This window comes from Corvus moneduloides, chromosome 4 (genome assembly GCF_009650955.1).
Source record: "Corvus moneduloides isolate bCorMon1 chromosome 4, bCorMon1.pri, whole genome shotgun sequence".
NCBI lineage: Eukaryota > Metazoa > Chordata > Aves > Passeriformes > Corvidae > Corvus > Corvus moneduloides.
In genome coordinates, this window is record NC_045479.1 from 39,675,342 (window position 1) to 39,690,420 (window position 15,079).

General features: G+C 42.3%; 1 protein-coding gene across 4 annotated transcripts in view; it reads right to left on the minus strand.

Annotated features, from left to right (window-relative positions):
• CPSF6 (cleavage and polyadenylation specific factor 6) overlaps positions 1-13,977 on the minus strand; it is a 31,549-nt gene extending 17,572 nt beyond the window's left edge. For 2 of the 4 annotated variants that reach the window (XM_032105214.1, XM_032105212.1), the window contains exons 1-5: positions 13,844-13,977; positions 3,044-3,253; positions 1,773-1,876; positions 888-1,033; positions 58-231 (exon numbers count right to left, since the gene is read on the minus strand). In XM_032105214.1, the coding sequence (XP_031961105.1) occupies positions 58-231; positions 888-1,033; positions 1,773-1,876; positions 3,044-3,253; positions 13,844-13,903 (694 nt within the window). In that variant the 5' untranslated portion in view covers positions 13,904-13,977. The remainder of the gene's footprint in view (positions 1-57; positions 232-887; positions 1,034-1,772; positions 1,877-3,043; positions 3,254-13,843) is intronic. The other 2 variants (XM_032105216.1, XM_032105215.1) reach the window with 1 other exon arrangement.
• Between the last annotated feature and the right edge of the window lie 1,102 nt (positions 13,978-15,079).

Genomic DNA, 15,079 nt, shown 5'->3' on the forward strand with positions numbered 1-15,079 from the left:
CACACTGAAACAAGAAAACACAAGTAAGACTGAAACTCCATATATGAATAATTTTACCTGGGAAAGGTGGTGGTGGCCCTCCTGGCCCTGCCGGTCCAGGGAATCTGTCTCCACCTGGAATGGCACCTGGAAAACGGCCCCGACCTCTATTACTAGGTGGAAATGCTGCTCGTGAGCTTCCTCCTGGGGGACCAGCTTTACCTTCGCCAGACATCTGGCCAGACTGTGTGGCTGCAACGGAAAAGCAGAAGCGTCATCACATACACTGAAATAGGTTAAAGCCTTTCAACACTTGATCTGAAGTGCTAAAGCATGACCTTATGAGCACCAACTTGCTCCCTGTACCCAAACCCAATGCATTTAGGGAGGAAAACATTCTTTGCTAAAATACTATGCTCTACACTAAAGGACACACTAAAGGAAGAGGATCTGGAGAGACTGCCAGTCTCTTCCTTCCATGAAGCCCAAGGCTACAAATGATTAGGACTGGGAAACACAAGACATGGTGCTGAAGTACAACACAGAACCGCTCTTCCCCATTCTGTCATAAACACAGACAGTCCCCACATTAGAATTTAGTCCAGTTTGTCTACAAATGTTAAATTTCTAAATGCTCTTGTGCTTTTTTTTTTTCAGATTACGTCCACAAGAAATTGAGAAAGCATCTCCAGATGTTAAGAGCTGCACAAAGCTGCAACCTTCTTTCAGAATGCAGCAGCTCTTCAGTGTATGAAGTGATTTCTTTAAACAAAGATATTACTTCATTCACCTGGACTCTAAGTATTTTATAGCTATTTTAAACCGTGTAAGAATTGTAAGACGCTGAGCTAAAAACCTGCCATTCTACTTTTTCTGCTTTTCCAAGACAGCACCTAAGAAAAGCTTACTTTTCCTTGACTGCATTTCAAATTGACTCAGAAACTGTTTATTACACGGAGTTACAACAGGATTCTGCCCATGCAATTCTCTTTTAGGCAACAAATCCATCAACTTTTTGGAGGATGCTTCCGATCCCACACCCACAAGGGCAAACCTGAAAGGAAACGAAGAAAGTTACAACACAATTTTTTTCCATTTTCTGACATCCTGATACCTCATGAAAAAGATTACACACAGTAAGCGAAAGAATACTTGAAAACTAGACACCGAAATTGTCTCCCAGGTCTTAGTCCAGTTTTCGGAGCAGATAAAATAACTCATTCTAGGACATAAAAGAAGAAAACAAAAGAGCAAGTACAAGATGCATCAAAATTTATCACAACAAAGGCAGCTTTTTGGTGGAGTATCAACAGACTACATAATGAATTCATACGACCAAGTTATTAAGCATACACTGCGTGCTCATTACTGTTAAAGGGACATGAAGGCACATTTATGCAGTGAAATTTAGGTTATCAGTGAAAAATGGGCTCAAGCACTTTAAAAAGCTAATGGAAAATAAAGACATAAAGAAAAATTCATAATGAAGGTTGGGAGAATAGCATTTACACTGAAGAAAAACAAGAATCACCACCACACCAACTAAAATCTAGGAACAGTCTTAAATGAAGATGATGAACAAGCTTTAACTCACAAAATAATGAGACATGCAATACCATCACAAGAATTTATACCTGAAATTTAATTCATTAGGATGAAATGATATGCCAAATCATTTCTGTATCAATAAGCTAAGATTAGCAGTTCAAAGATTGACAATTATGAAAACTGAGAACTCCTTCCCCTCCCAAACTTCAATCCACATACAGAAAAAACAAATGACAAGTTCTTACCCTTTAGATTGGCCATTAGCACGATTTTCAAAAAATTTTATCTCCAAAATATCATTTACCCCCAGTGAATGAACTGCTTCAGTTAAGTCTTCATCTGTTGTCCACTGAAAAATATTTTTAATATTCAACTATGAGAGCTTATCTAAAACATCAGGCAAAGGGCAATTAAATTTTCCATGGATTTTTGAGTGTGTGTGTGTGAAACTGATCCACAGGAATACTTTAATTCAGGATGTCAATATATTCTGACTTTTGGAGTACTCATTTTTATTTTACAATTCAACTGTTAGTTCACCTAATTCATGCACGTTTTACTGATTCCATTCATGTATTTCACAATGGGACAACCCAACAGTCAGGTCCTTTACTTACCTATTAGCTCTTGGAATAATGTAATAACTAATGAAAAAAACACCCATAAAGTATTCTTTTTCAAGTTTAATCCTGGTAAGAAAATATCAGAAAGGAAAAAACCTCATTTTTTATTTATCTTTTAAAACAGAATTTTGCATATGTGAGCCCTGAAGAACTTGGTTTCCTGTAAACAGATAAAATTTCCACTTAATTCAGCTACTGACCAGCTCTTGCACTGTTTGCTTTAATTGATTTTAAAATGCTTTCATTCTAACAAAGGTAATTGTCTTAAGGGTGACTGCAGTTCAGTGAGTTATCATAAACCTGTTCTTGTTGGACAGAGAAATAAGCCTCAAGACAAATACCTGAAAACAGTTATGCTGAAAGAGTCACTGCCGACGGAAAAGGCCCTGGAAAAATGTGAAAAGTAATTTCAAGAAAATCCTAGAGAACCTTCAACCTCCTTTTAAACTAAAACCTTCAGCAAGAGTTTACTAAAAATTGGGTTTGTTTAATAACCTTGACGTATTTACAGGCATGAAGTACTTATTAGTTTAAACTTGTTCTCTTCTTTCATTCGGTTCTCTGAAAACCTTAAGAACATACTAGCACAAATATCCCTTCATAACACTTAAAACATGACAGAAACTCTAAAGTTTATATTTACTGAAGATTTTCTTGATTTGACATCACAACAGCTCCAGATAGGCTCACCAAATTTCAAGTAAAAGGAAAAAAAAAACCCACAACCATAAATAAAAATTAAAGAAAACCAAACCAACAACAAAAACAAAACCACCTGATTTTTTATACTCATAATATTTCATATAAAACATTTTAAAGCAAAAAAAAATTAAAAATAGTTACGTCCATAATTAAAATTCCTGTCTACAACTAACCAGCAGTAAGATACTTACCCAAGTGAGATTTCCAATGTACAAGGCAATTCTCTTTCCAGTATACGTATAGACAACATTTGGTGCAGCTCCTTTACCTACATCATCCCCAACAGATGGTGGAAGAGAATCCATGTAATCGCGATCCTCTGGAGCATCTCCATTATTTGCAGATGGAGAAATTACATCATCATATAAATCAATCTGATCATGCCCACCATATTCAGCCTCCTAAAATAAAAAAGACATCTTGATTACAATTTGTATTACTCTTAGAACTCATTGAAGCAAAAAGTGGTGATAATTGCCATGTTCCACAGACAGTCTGATCCACCACCTACACAACATCCCTGCTGAAAAGCTAAGCTCCAGTTTCATCCACATCAAAACATGTAAAATTCTTATGACTCCTATTATATTCTAAACTTATGTGGAAAAAAATACTTCTGGCCACTGTTTTCCACTGCAATACTTTTGCCCTTGTAATACAAGCAGGAATCAAAAAATCCACAAGCCCTACTCCCAGAATTGCATACATTAGAAAGCACAAGTGTCATGGTTCAACCCCAGATTGCAGCTAAGTACCACAGAGTTGCTCATTGACTTCTCCCTCCCCAACCACTCCATGGGACGGGTGAGAAAAAACAGAAAAAGGTAAAACCTGTGGGGTAAGAACAGTTTAAAAACTGAAATAAAATAAACTGCTAGTCCCTGAGCACTGATCAGCCCCTTCCACCCAACTCCCACCAGTTTATGTACTGGGCATGATGTTCTTCCATCTGATGCTTTCCTACAGTACAGGAGGACCCATCAGTAAATGAGGTGTATTGCATCTCATTTTCTGGTAGTTTATTATACAATGGGGCCCCTTCAGCACGTTATCTTCTCCTCTAGTGACATTCTGAAATCTTTGTCTTCTAGATAGTCCATGATCACTTCCAAGATTCTTGGTCAACTGGGATTTCCTATTTGAGCTCATTATGTGGTCACTGCAATCTACTTATTTCATGTAGCCCCAGCTGCATGACGTGTAGAGAAGACCCTCCCTTTGAACACCCAGTCCAGCACTGGCAGCTGCTGGGGAGCTGAAGGAGTTGTGCTGGAGTCTCAGGAGGAGCTGTGCTTCAGCACCAATCCCTTCTAAAGCAGCTCAAGCCCCTTGATTAGATTCCAATATCTCTTTCAGCTGGAGTATAGGAGGCCTCGATACTCTGTACCCCCACTTCCAAAGAGAGAGGACTGGAGATGGACTGTAGTCTCCCCTGGTGCTTTCTGCCAGACACTCCAGGTAGGGCAATTCACCCCGGCTGCAGTATAGAGCACATTTTTACATCTTGCCCTGCCCAGACTGGCCAGGGGGCTGCTGCACGAACTATGTCCCATTTAATTTGTTCAAAAGCTTGTTGCTGCTCAGGGCCTCACTTGAAATCATTCTTCTTGTAGGTCATTTCATAGAGAGGGCTTACAATTAGACTGTAATTTGCATTCTTCAAAAACCCACAACACCTAAAAAACCTTGTGTTTGCTTCTTACTAGTTGGTGGAGACATTGCCGCTATTTTCTTGATCACATTCACTGCAATCTGACAACATCCATCTTGCCATTTTACTCCTAAAAACTCAATCTCTCATGCAGGTCCCTTGACCTTACATTGTTTTATGGTAAAATCAGCTTTTGGAATAATTTGGACTATTTTCTTCCCTTTCTCAAAAATTTTTGCTGTTGTAGGGCCCCACATGATGGTATTATCAATGTACTGCAGGTGTTCCAGAGCTTCACCCTGTTCCAATCCAGTATGGATCAGTCCACAGAACTGGTTGGGCTATGTTTCCACCCCTGGGGCTCTGGATTCCAGGTCTACTGGACATTCCTTGAAGGGAAAGCAAATTGTGGCCTGTCAAAGGTATAGAAACACATTAGCAATATCAATTGTGGCAAACCACTTGGCAGCTTTTGACTCCAGCATGTCCAGTATGCAGCACTCAGCCACAGCATGACTTCATTCAAGCCACCATAGCTCACTGTTACTCTCCACTCTCCGTTACACCTTCACACTGGCCGTATGGTCTGGTCCTGCTCATCACCGCTTGACTCTCCAGTTGATAAATCAGCTTGTGAATGGGAATAATGGTGTCTCGGTGCAATGCTGCTGCTGGAGTAATACCATGGTAGTGACCAGCACAGTTCTCTGACCTTCAGCAAGCCCACAACAGAAGGGTCCTCTGAGAGACCAGGCAAGGCAGGCAGCTGCTTAACTTCCTCTGCCTCCAAGGCAGTGGTACTGAACACCCACCAGTACCCTTCTGGGTCCTTGACATACCCTCTCCTGAGACAGTCTATGCCAGGAATGCACAGAACCTCCAGGCCAGACACAGTGGGGTGCTTTTGCCACACATTCCCAGTCAGGCTCACTTCAACCTCCAATACAGTCAGCTGTTGGGATCCCCCTCTCTCCCTCCAGAAACAGAAATAGGTTCTGCCCCTGCAGAGCTGGATGGCATTGGGGTACCCTGTGCACTAGAGCCTTACACTCCTGTGGGCCTGACGTGCCAGACCACAGGATCCATACATTCCTGAAAACTCAGCATATGACAATGGCATGATCTGGACAAGTTTCTGCTGCACGGGTCACATGCGCTGGAATTCTTCTGGGTCTGCGGGTGACTGTGCATTGTCTGGGTCATAGCAAAGGTACTGGATACCACTGTGGTGGCCCACTTGCCTGGGTGACACAGAACATCTTCCTTGAAGGGATGTCTTTCCGTCACACTCCACAGGAGTTGCCTCCCAAAGGCTGAGGACTTGTGGCCCTTTGCCAATTGCCTTGTCAATGCCCCCTTCCCTAGAAGGTGGTCCCAGCTGCTTGGTTTCCCTACCCTCCAATTCTGAGCTACCAGCCCTGGTACCCAGCATCTGAGCAGTCAGGTGATCACATGCACACCTGCTTGATGGCTGAAATCTTTTTGCATATCCCACAGCTCTCTCAGGAATAGGGACTGAGTGGTTCCCTCTTGTTCTGCCTCTTCCTCCTGTTCTTGTGATGGCCCTGCTTTGTTCTCCTTTACTAAACAAGCTCTCTTGTGTCCATTTCTTCTGGTGGAAAGGGGTGACTGATATTGGCAGGGGTTGGTGCTCTGGTTCAGCTGCATCACCCACTGCAAGGCTCTGAGCAGCTGCAGCACCTGCTACCAAAGTTTGAGTAGCCACAGTGCCTGTCACGGGGTTTGAGTAGCTGCAAATAGTTGCTTAATCCTAAACAAGACCTGGCACACAATTGTGGATCCTGGCCATAGGGCCATGCTTGTTTCAACATCCCAAGGATATTCAAAATTTTCAAGAGCTATTGTCATTAGCCTGGTAGAGAAGAGGAAGATGTGGGATCACGTCTCCTCTGCAGATTAACTCTCAGAGGATGAAAGGTAAAAGGTGTAATCATTAATAGTTTCCAACAGATCACTCACAAAGTACAAAGATGACAGCAGGGCTGAGTACAAGTAATAGATTACTTTCACAACCAGCATTTCTATCGTATCATACGTCAGTGTTCATAGGATCACTGAATGGTTTAGTTCCAAGCCCCCTGCTGCGGGCAGGAATATCTTCCACTACACCAGACTGCTTACATTAAAATACAACACAATAACCTTGTACCACTAGACCAGTATCCCACAGGATAAACAGCACAACAGGGAGCACACAGTGGAAATAAGGAGTTAAATGATGGAGCTCTGAGAACCAGCAGAACAACTGAGAGCATAAAATCAACATTGTGTCCAGTGACTATTAAACTAATATAATGAATGCTTATAACAAATTTGTTCTAGCATGTTCTAGTCAGATTTGTTGTTTTCTCAACCTGTCAAGTCCCACGATGGGTGACAAACAAAGGGCTATTGTGGTTTAACTCCAGCCAGCAACTAAGTACCACACAGGCATTTCCTCACTCCACCCCCCAAACCCTGTGGAACAGGGGAAGAGAACTGGTGAAAAGGTAAAACCTGTGGGTTGAGACTAGAACAGTTTAATAACTGAAATAAAGTAAAATATAAAAATAATAATGGTGATGATGAAAAAGATGACAACAAAAAGAGATGAAATAATGGACAAGACAGACAATTGATACATAATACAATTGCTCACCATGTGCTGACCAATGCCCAAGTCCATCCGCAAGCAGCAATTGCCCCTCTAAGCCAACTCCCCCCAGTTTACTGGACTCTCATACCCTACTCCAGAACAGAAATTGCCTCACCAGATTTTGGTATCACAGATATTTCAGCACCCACTATGAATTTGTATCTAGAAACTCACAGAAGCATCCTAGATAGAATAGTTCAAGGTACCAGATATGGCAGCTAGAGAGAACCAAGCTGGACCCCACAAAACACAGGCTGCAAAGTTAACGATGTTTGCTGCAAACCCAATATATCCACAGTCATGACCACAAGATCCACTCTCTGTATGAAAATACTAACAACTACTGCTCATACAGGGAAAATGTAACTAAAACAAATAATGCTAATTTAAAAAACCCCAACAAACAGGTAAACTGAGTTTTGGCATTGTCAATCAAGTAGATTTAATCCTCAGTAAGCTGCACTGTCCCAATAAACTTCAGTACAAAAATCTCCTTCTTAAGGTAAGCTTATCACTATTAAATTAAGGGTTTCATATTTCACCTAGTCTGTCCAGTTCTCAGTTTAGATTCCTCCTATCACCATAGCTAATGAAATCAGGTTCATGGAACTGCCTGAGACAGGCCTAAACACGACATCTTACAGCTAGATTAGGGTTGATGTCACGAGGCAGTTAAGGAAGTCCTCTGCTAAATGTGCAGTAATTCTAGTTACCTGTGTATATGAACGATGACTTCAGGAAAGTAGAATTTAGTCTTGGTAGACAGATGCAAACAGACAATCACCAATCTTACAGCAGATGTATGTACACTAACCTATCTCTCTGAAGTCAGCATTGCCAAAATACCGGAGCAGGCAGCAGTCCACTGCAGCTCTGCTGCACTCCCCTAGTGACAAGAAACTCCTTGAAACAGATCGTTTGTATCACACAGGCTTTCAGGTGACTATCAGTGGAGGGAGAGAATTATTGAGGCAGCAGAGTCTGCATGTAATTGAGAGAGGGGCAGGATAGGCAAAGTGCCCAATAGCACCAGTGTCTTAATTTAAATAAAGACACAAGAGAAAACCTGATGCTGTTCACTAAAATTTCTTCTTACATTGTGCTGGTTTTGCAGCCAGCATGGAATTCATTCAGTTACCAATCTGTCAGCAAGGTGTGTGCTTAGATGATTAAGAATGACCTGAACCAGCAACTCCCAAGTGTAGACAGAAGAGAGGTGTCCTGGTGGATGTTGCACAAGATCCAACAATCCTTTCTCCTTCATACATGATCTGTGGAAACTTACCTAACCACGCCCTTCCTTCCTAGATGCAGAAAAGGAAAAAAGAGTACAGGAAGTGTTACTTCTCAGCTATTTAAACAAATGCTCTGCCTCTATCAGGAACCAATTTTGACCTCTTCCAACTTCCTTAGTTACAAGAAGAACATCAAGCATGAATAGAAATTATTTCTGCTCAATTACTGTAATTCACAATCTTGCAAATAAACATGCTAAGAAACAAAGTGAGCGCCACTGTTCTGGCCCCCCCTAAAACCAAATCAGACAACAATGCATTTCCAAAGTCTATGTTTTAACTAGACCGCAGTCTGAAATACTTCGTCTTAAAATCAGGACTGAAATTCCACATTCTGTGCTAATAAGTGGAATGGGTGAAACATTCCAATATGAAAGCCATAAACATATGGAACTTCATGTCCAGAACGGACAAACTAAACATGTTATTTCTTTTTTGCAACTTAGCAGTCATACTCCTCAGAGATGCAGAGGACCACTCACTTAGTTTTCAAGCGCTGTTTTGGAAATGGCTTTTGTTGTTGTTGTCAAGCAAAATTTTTTTAAGCTGTCCATAGGTCTGTGAGACTTGCTTTTTCTGCAGAACCTTGTCCAATTTAAGAGTTAAACACTAACTTACACCTTCAAGAACACATTTTAAAAAATCAGTGAGGTAAACAAAAGTTTCATGAAAAATATTTACTGTTGCTTCTGGGAAAAAAAAAAAAGAGAAAGAAAAACAAACTATCCAGCTTCCCCCTTGCCTTTTTGTTCACTCGAGTTACAATATTTGTGGTCAAAAACTCTAAACACATGCTACTATCCTCACTTATAAAAAAAAAAAAAATTGTAGGTCCTGAAGAATAACAAGTTATAGACAAAAACCTTTCTGGTTTTGATTAACTGTCTGAACATACGAACTGGAACATTAACAAAAAAGACAGCCTTTGATACTTCTAAAACAGCAAACTGCCTATGGCAGAAACATCCAGCACAGTGGACAAGTTCGTTAGACCATAGGATTCATGTTTACTCTATAGGCCCAAATGCTCTTGGCTCTACAACTGGCACAGCACCAAAATTTAAGCAACCTGATCCCTTGTAACTAAAAATTACAGAGTAATTACAGAGTTACAAAGAATAACTAAAAATTCACAAGCAGTCAAAAATATAAACTAAACGTACGTAGGATCACTGTTCACATTAAAACAAAGTGAAGAGGTGCCAGATAAGAAGGTATCAAGTTTTTCTGGAGTTTGGTATTTACCAGTATACAGAAATTATGTCTTCCCAGGGCCCCTTTCAGCAGAATTGGCAAAATGCATATGCCATAATGCATTGTGTACATATTTTATAACACATGCAGGTCTGCCAGCTTATGTTTTTTATGACCAGGACAGCCCTTCTGAGTAGAGATTTATTATACCACAATATATCCATCCCCTCCCATGATAAGACACCTGTCTTTATGATATAAAGGCTGTTTTTAATAACTGGCTTTAACTGGCCACTAAATGCTAGCTTTTATTATTTATCACACACAAAAAAATTTTCTTTGTGTTACAGAGCTGAAGTCAAGACAGTAACTAACACATTCCTTAGATAATGTAGTTTTCAGATAATTAGCCTCTTAACTGCTTATTCCATCTAAATAACTTTTATTATCCAGTTACAAAATACAAAGTCAAAACTCTTTCATTCCTAATTTGTTAGCATTTAAATATCAAAATAGAACACTACAGGCATGTTTACACATATCCACAATGCAACTACTCAAGTTTACTTATTAAGAGTATAAACAAAGCAAGCACCTTTTTCACAGCATTAAAATAAGATATCCTTAAGTTCTTTTGCATCCTCTTCCTGATCAGCAAGATTTATATTTGTATACTACATGTGCATAATAAACGGTTTTTACTATTTAACTACATGCACGAGCGCATGTGGAAAAAACCCCCTGAGCAAGGGAAATGCAAAGCTGCTCAGAGCATGAGGGAACTTGACAATGCATGGTCAAATCTTCATGACCATAAGAAAGCAACCCAGTTTGCTGGCTGAAGCAGCAGGCAGCCTCAAGTCAGACCCAAACTGGCGTCCTGCACAAGCTCATTATCTCTGTATCATGCAGCAACAGTCTAGGGTTTTGTGTATAAAACCACAGCCTAATATTTGCTAAAGCACTCCAGGCTTACTGAGGGTCTTCTGCCCTCGAGAGAATGCCATCCTCAGCTATTTGTACGCAGGTAACAGTTTTCACGAGCAGCACAGATCTCCCTCTCTTGAAGAGCAAGATGTGTAATGTAGGGAGATGCTCAAGGTAAAATAGTCCATGCAATACCTATTTTTAAGAAGGCACAAGCAATGCATGCAGGAAGTACTACATTTATGCGACTGTCATCTCAAAATGAGACTTTAAATAAATAGAAAAGACTGCTGGCTGGGGAAGCCAGCTTAGAAGAAAATAATGAAGAATTACTCAACCAAGTTCTCCGAGAAAAAAAAAAAAAGCACAATTTAAAAAAAAAGTAATTGATCAGAGCCAAATTGACTAAAGCTGTGAGCCCAAGGACAAAAAATATGATTATGATGAACAATAAGTTAATAAAAGAGTAAGAGGCAACACTGACAGATGATGAGCTTCAGATAGAATAGGCAAGATGCATTTTTACTAAAAAGATCTGATATCAAGTTAGTCAGCTCATTGCAACCAACACTAAATACTACCCAAAACAGTTTAGAGTTGTCATCCATCTTAGCCAGCTTGTAAACCCATGGCTCTGTGGTCTTTATTTCACCTTTATAATCTATGGTTCATTTAGTGCTAATCAAGCAGAACATCCCTCCCCGCCTTCTCTTGGAAAAAAGGCATTAAAAAAATCCCAGAATATCCTCGAGGATGAGCACCTTGAGGCCCAGAACAAGACAAAACAACCAAGGGAAGTTCACCCAGTCACAAGTCCTAAATGAAAGGTTAACTCCAGATGCAAACAAAAGTTTTGTCCCAAAAGCTTGGGCATAAATACAGTTATATACTACATATCCACAAGAACGGCAAAGCACAACAGTGTATTTTTCAGTCCCTGTTACTGCCAAAACCAGTGGAAAGGGTTTCTATAGTCCAATTCAAATAAATATTAGTAACTCAAATTAACGTAGAGCAACAAAATCAAAAAACAATAGTTCACTCACTAGATAAAGACAGCTTTTTTATAAATATGGTGTTCCGTAAAATGCCCTCTAAACAAACAAATTAATAATACAATTCGCTTTCTCCCTAAGCATCTTCTTAACTGTCATCTTCACACATCCACAGAACTATGTTCCACCATATCCATTTAAACTGTCAGCTTCAAATCAGGAACAATAATTCATGAATAAAAGTTTCTAGACAACTTTTCTCAATGATGTCAGAATTAAGAGGTAGTAACTAATACGACAACTCGCCTTCTTTCATATATGACAGAAGGAAATGGGACAGTGCAGAGGCATCAATCTCTCACAGTAAAACTTTTACATTGTCTCAAGACCTGCTCAGTTCAACAACATTACTTTAAATACAAAGTCACAAAAATGGAATCTGGACAAGAAAAAACAGCACTTTTTTAGGGGTGTGTGTGAAACAGACAAAAACATAGAAGAAAACCCCCTAAAAGAAACAAAACCCTTAAAGTCAAGCCGATGGAAAAAAGGGCACTAGCCTCTTCTCACTTTCTGCCCTATATTTTGCAAGATTTATGAACTGAAGCAACAGGCTGCAGAAATGCAAACCCAGCAGGGAAGCAACTGGGGTGAATACTGTGAAAAAAGCAAAAAGGTTCCCTGCCTGGTGGAATAAGTTAAACTAAATTATCACAAGACTCTCTTCATTTGCACCACCATGGCCACAGAGAATATCAACAGTAATGACAATATGAGTAGACCAGGACCGTGTGAGTGAAACAGATCATCCCCATTAGTTTTGTTCTGGCACTACCTCTCTTCACTATACTTACAGCACACAACTATTCTACTCTGAGGGCTTCTGCACACATGAATTTACACAAACACTACCAGATTCAAGTGAGGGTTTTTTCCCTGAAAAACTTTATTTGTTAGCAGTTTTATCTAGAATTTATTAAACCAAACTCAAGTTATCACAGAATCTCAAAAAATGTACTCTTCCGCTAAATGGTGTTTGTCCACCTGTTTAAATTCATATGATGGGTCTTCAACTGTAAGGGACGAACCTTCACATGCAGACAAAATAAGAGCAAATCACTCCTCATCTCCCCTTAGTATGGCCTTCTTTCATAGTATACCTTTATGAGATTACTAATACTTAGAATTACTGTATTAATCGAGATCAGAAGAAATTAAGTCTTCTGAGAAAGTTACAAGTTGCTGAGAAAATTACAGATTACCTGTGAATTCCAAAACCATTGCCTACTTCCCAGTTCTCTGTAGGGCAAGCTGGCATACAGCTGGGCCCTGTAAGTGCGTGAAAGTGCAGTTGTTCCCGGTTATTTATGCTCTAGGGCAGGAACAAAGCAATCTGGGACAACTCAACCTGGAGAAGTGCAGGACTCGCTAACAGGACAGATGGCATGCAAAACCGATACAAACATCGTGTTTCGCTAGGAAAGTTGGCACACGGCTATTTGCTAAAAATGAGAGGCAAAAAAAAAAAAAAAAAAAGGTACTAGAAAACTGGACTACTTATAATCCAGAAAAGTTGTTTATTTCATCCACATTTCCTCAACAAAATAGGAACTCGTCCTCTAAAAAAGGCTTGCGCAACATTTTAAAATGGAAGATAATAACGAATAAGCAAAACAACAACAAAAAAAAGAAAATATAAAAAGCAGGATACTTTCTCCAGTGCTGCAAAATAAAGCCGCACTAGTTCCACCTCCCCCGCAAAGCGCGGCCGAGAAACAGCCACCGCTCGGCGGCTTTTTGATTCATCTGCGAACAATGGCAGCGCTTCCCCTCCGCAGCCGGCGGGAAGGGGCCGCTCTCCCCGCCGCATCCGGGAGGGCCCGTCCGCCGAGCCGGCGCGGGAGAGCCCTCTGGAGCGGCCCCTGAGCAGGAAAGTCAGAAAGGGAGGAAGGTTGGGAAGAAGCGAAAAAGCGAGGGAGGGAAGGAAGGCGCTCGCCCCCGGCGCATCCAGTGCCCCGCCAGCAGCCCCCTCTCAGCGCCAGGCGCGCTCTCCGCCCAGCCGTGCCCGCCGCCGGCACCCGCGGCCCGGGCGTGAGGCCGCGCCCGCCCCGGGCCCGCGCAGCCCCGCGCTCGGCGGCGGCGGCGGGAGCGCCCGAACAATGGCGGCGGCGCGGCCGCCGCGCTGAGGGCCCTGCAGGCGGCGCGGCTGCGAAGGCGGGCGAGGAAGGGGAGCGGAGCAGAGCGGAAAGGCCGCGCCCGCGGGCCGCGCATACCTGGTTGAACTCCTCGCCCACATCGGCGTAGATGTCGATGTGGTCCACACCGTCCGCCATGGTCCCGCCCGGGGCCGCCGCCAGCCGCGCCCGGCTCCCGAGCCGCCGCCGGGAGGGGGAGGGGGAAGGAGCGGGGAGGCGGAGCGCGGCGTCACTTCCGCGGCGGCGCGGCGGGGCTTCCGCCGGCGGCGCGGGCGGTGGGGGCCGGGCCGCTCCTCCTGCCCCGCCCCGGGCGCTCCCCGCCGCGGGGACCGCCTCACGCCGGGGCCCGGCCCGGGCCGGCCCTGCTCGGCCGGGCTGTTGTGCGCGAGGCAGTGAGGTCCATGTCGGCTCTGCGGGGTGCGGGCTCGTGTTCCGCACTGCCTCGCTCCGAGGAAGGGAGCTTCCAGCAGTCAAAGCGCGCTGGGTGCTCAGTAGCCAAGGACCGTAATTATCGGCTGAAAAATGAGCGCCGTGCTACGTGTTAAAGCACGGGCGCGCGCTTGGCTCAGGAGCGCAGTAAGACGTGCGGAAAGGACACAAAACAGGCGCACGCCGAACTGCATTTAGCCAGGGCTCTCTACTGTGCTGCTGCAGAGCTCTCTTTTTAACATCACAAAGTGAAGATAATTAGTGTCAAATCAAGCGTTGTTCTTTTTTTCGGTGTTAGGTTTTTTGTTCGGTTGGTTTTTTGTGCATTCAGAACTGTTAGGATTGCGCGACAGCTTCAAATTAACTTTGAATCAATGTTCTGTTACCCAGATCAATGTTTAAGCTCCAGGTGATTTTAGAAAGCAACATCTCCTGGTACATAAAGCGCAGTGCACATAATGCTCTACGTAATAGATTATGTTCTGCTTTGTGCATTATGTTCCACATCCAAAAATAAACCTGCTTTTTTTACTTTATCACAAGCTGACAATAAGAAGCTTGTGCTTCTTAGACTGAATTAAAATAATGTAAAAACATCACTGCAATGAATAAAAATGTTGTTATTATTAGCTTGACTCAAATTTCTTGTTTCATGACTGGGAGTACTTCACAGTGTGTGGATCAGCATCCAAAGTGTCCTGACTTCATATTGGGTCCTGGACTTGTGTGCAGATCATCCCTGTCTGTCTTGCAATCCCACACTGAAGTGCCCATGGAAAAGAAATATGAATAGACCAGAAAATAGCTAAAAAATCAGAGATCCAAAACGAGGGATATGTTGTGGACCACACCTGCTGACAGTCTAGATATATTTCAGGTATGGAG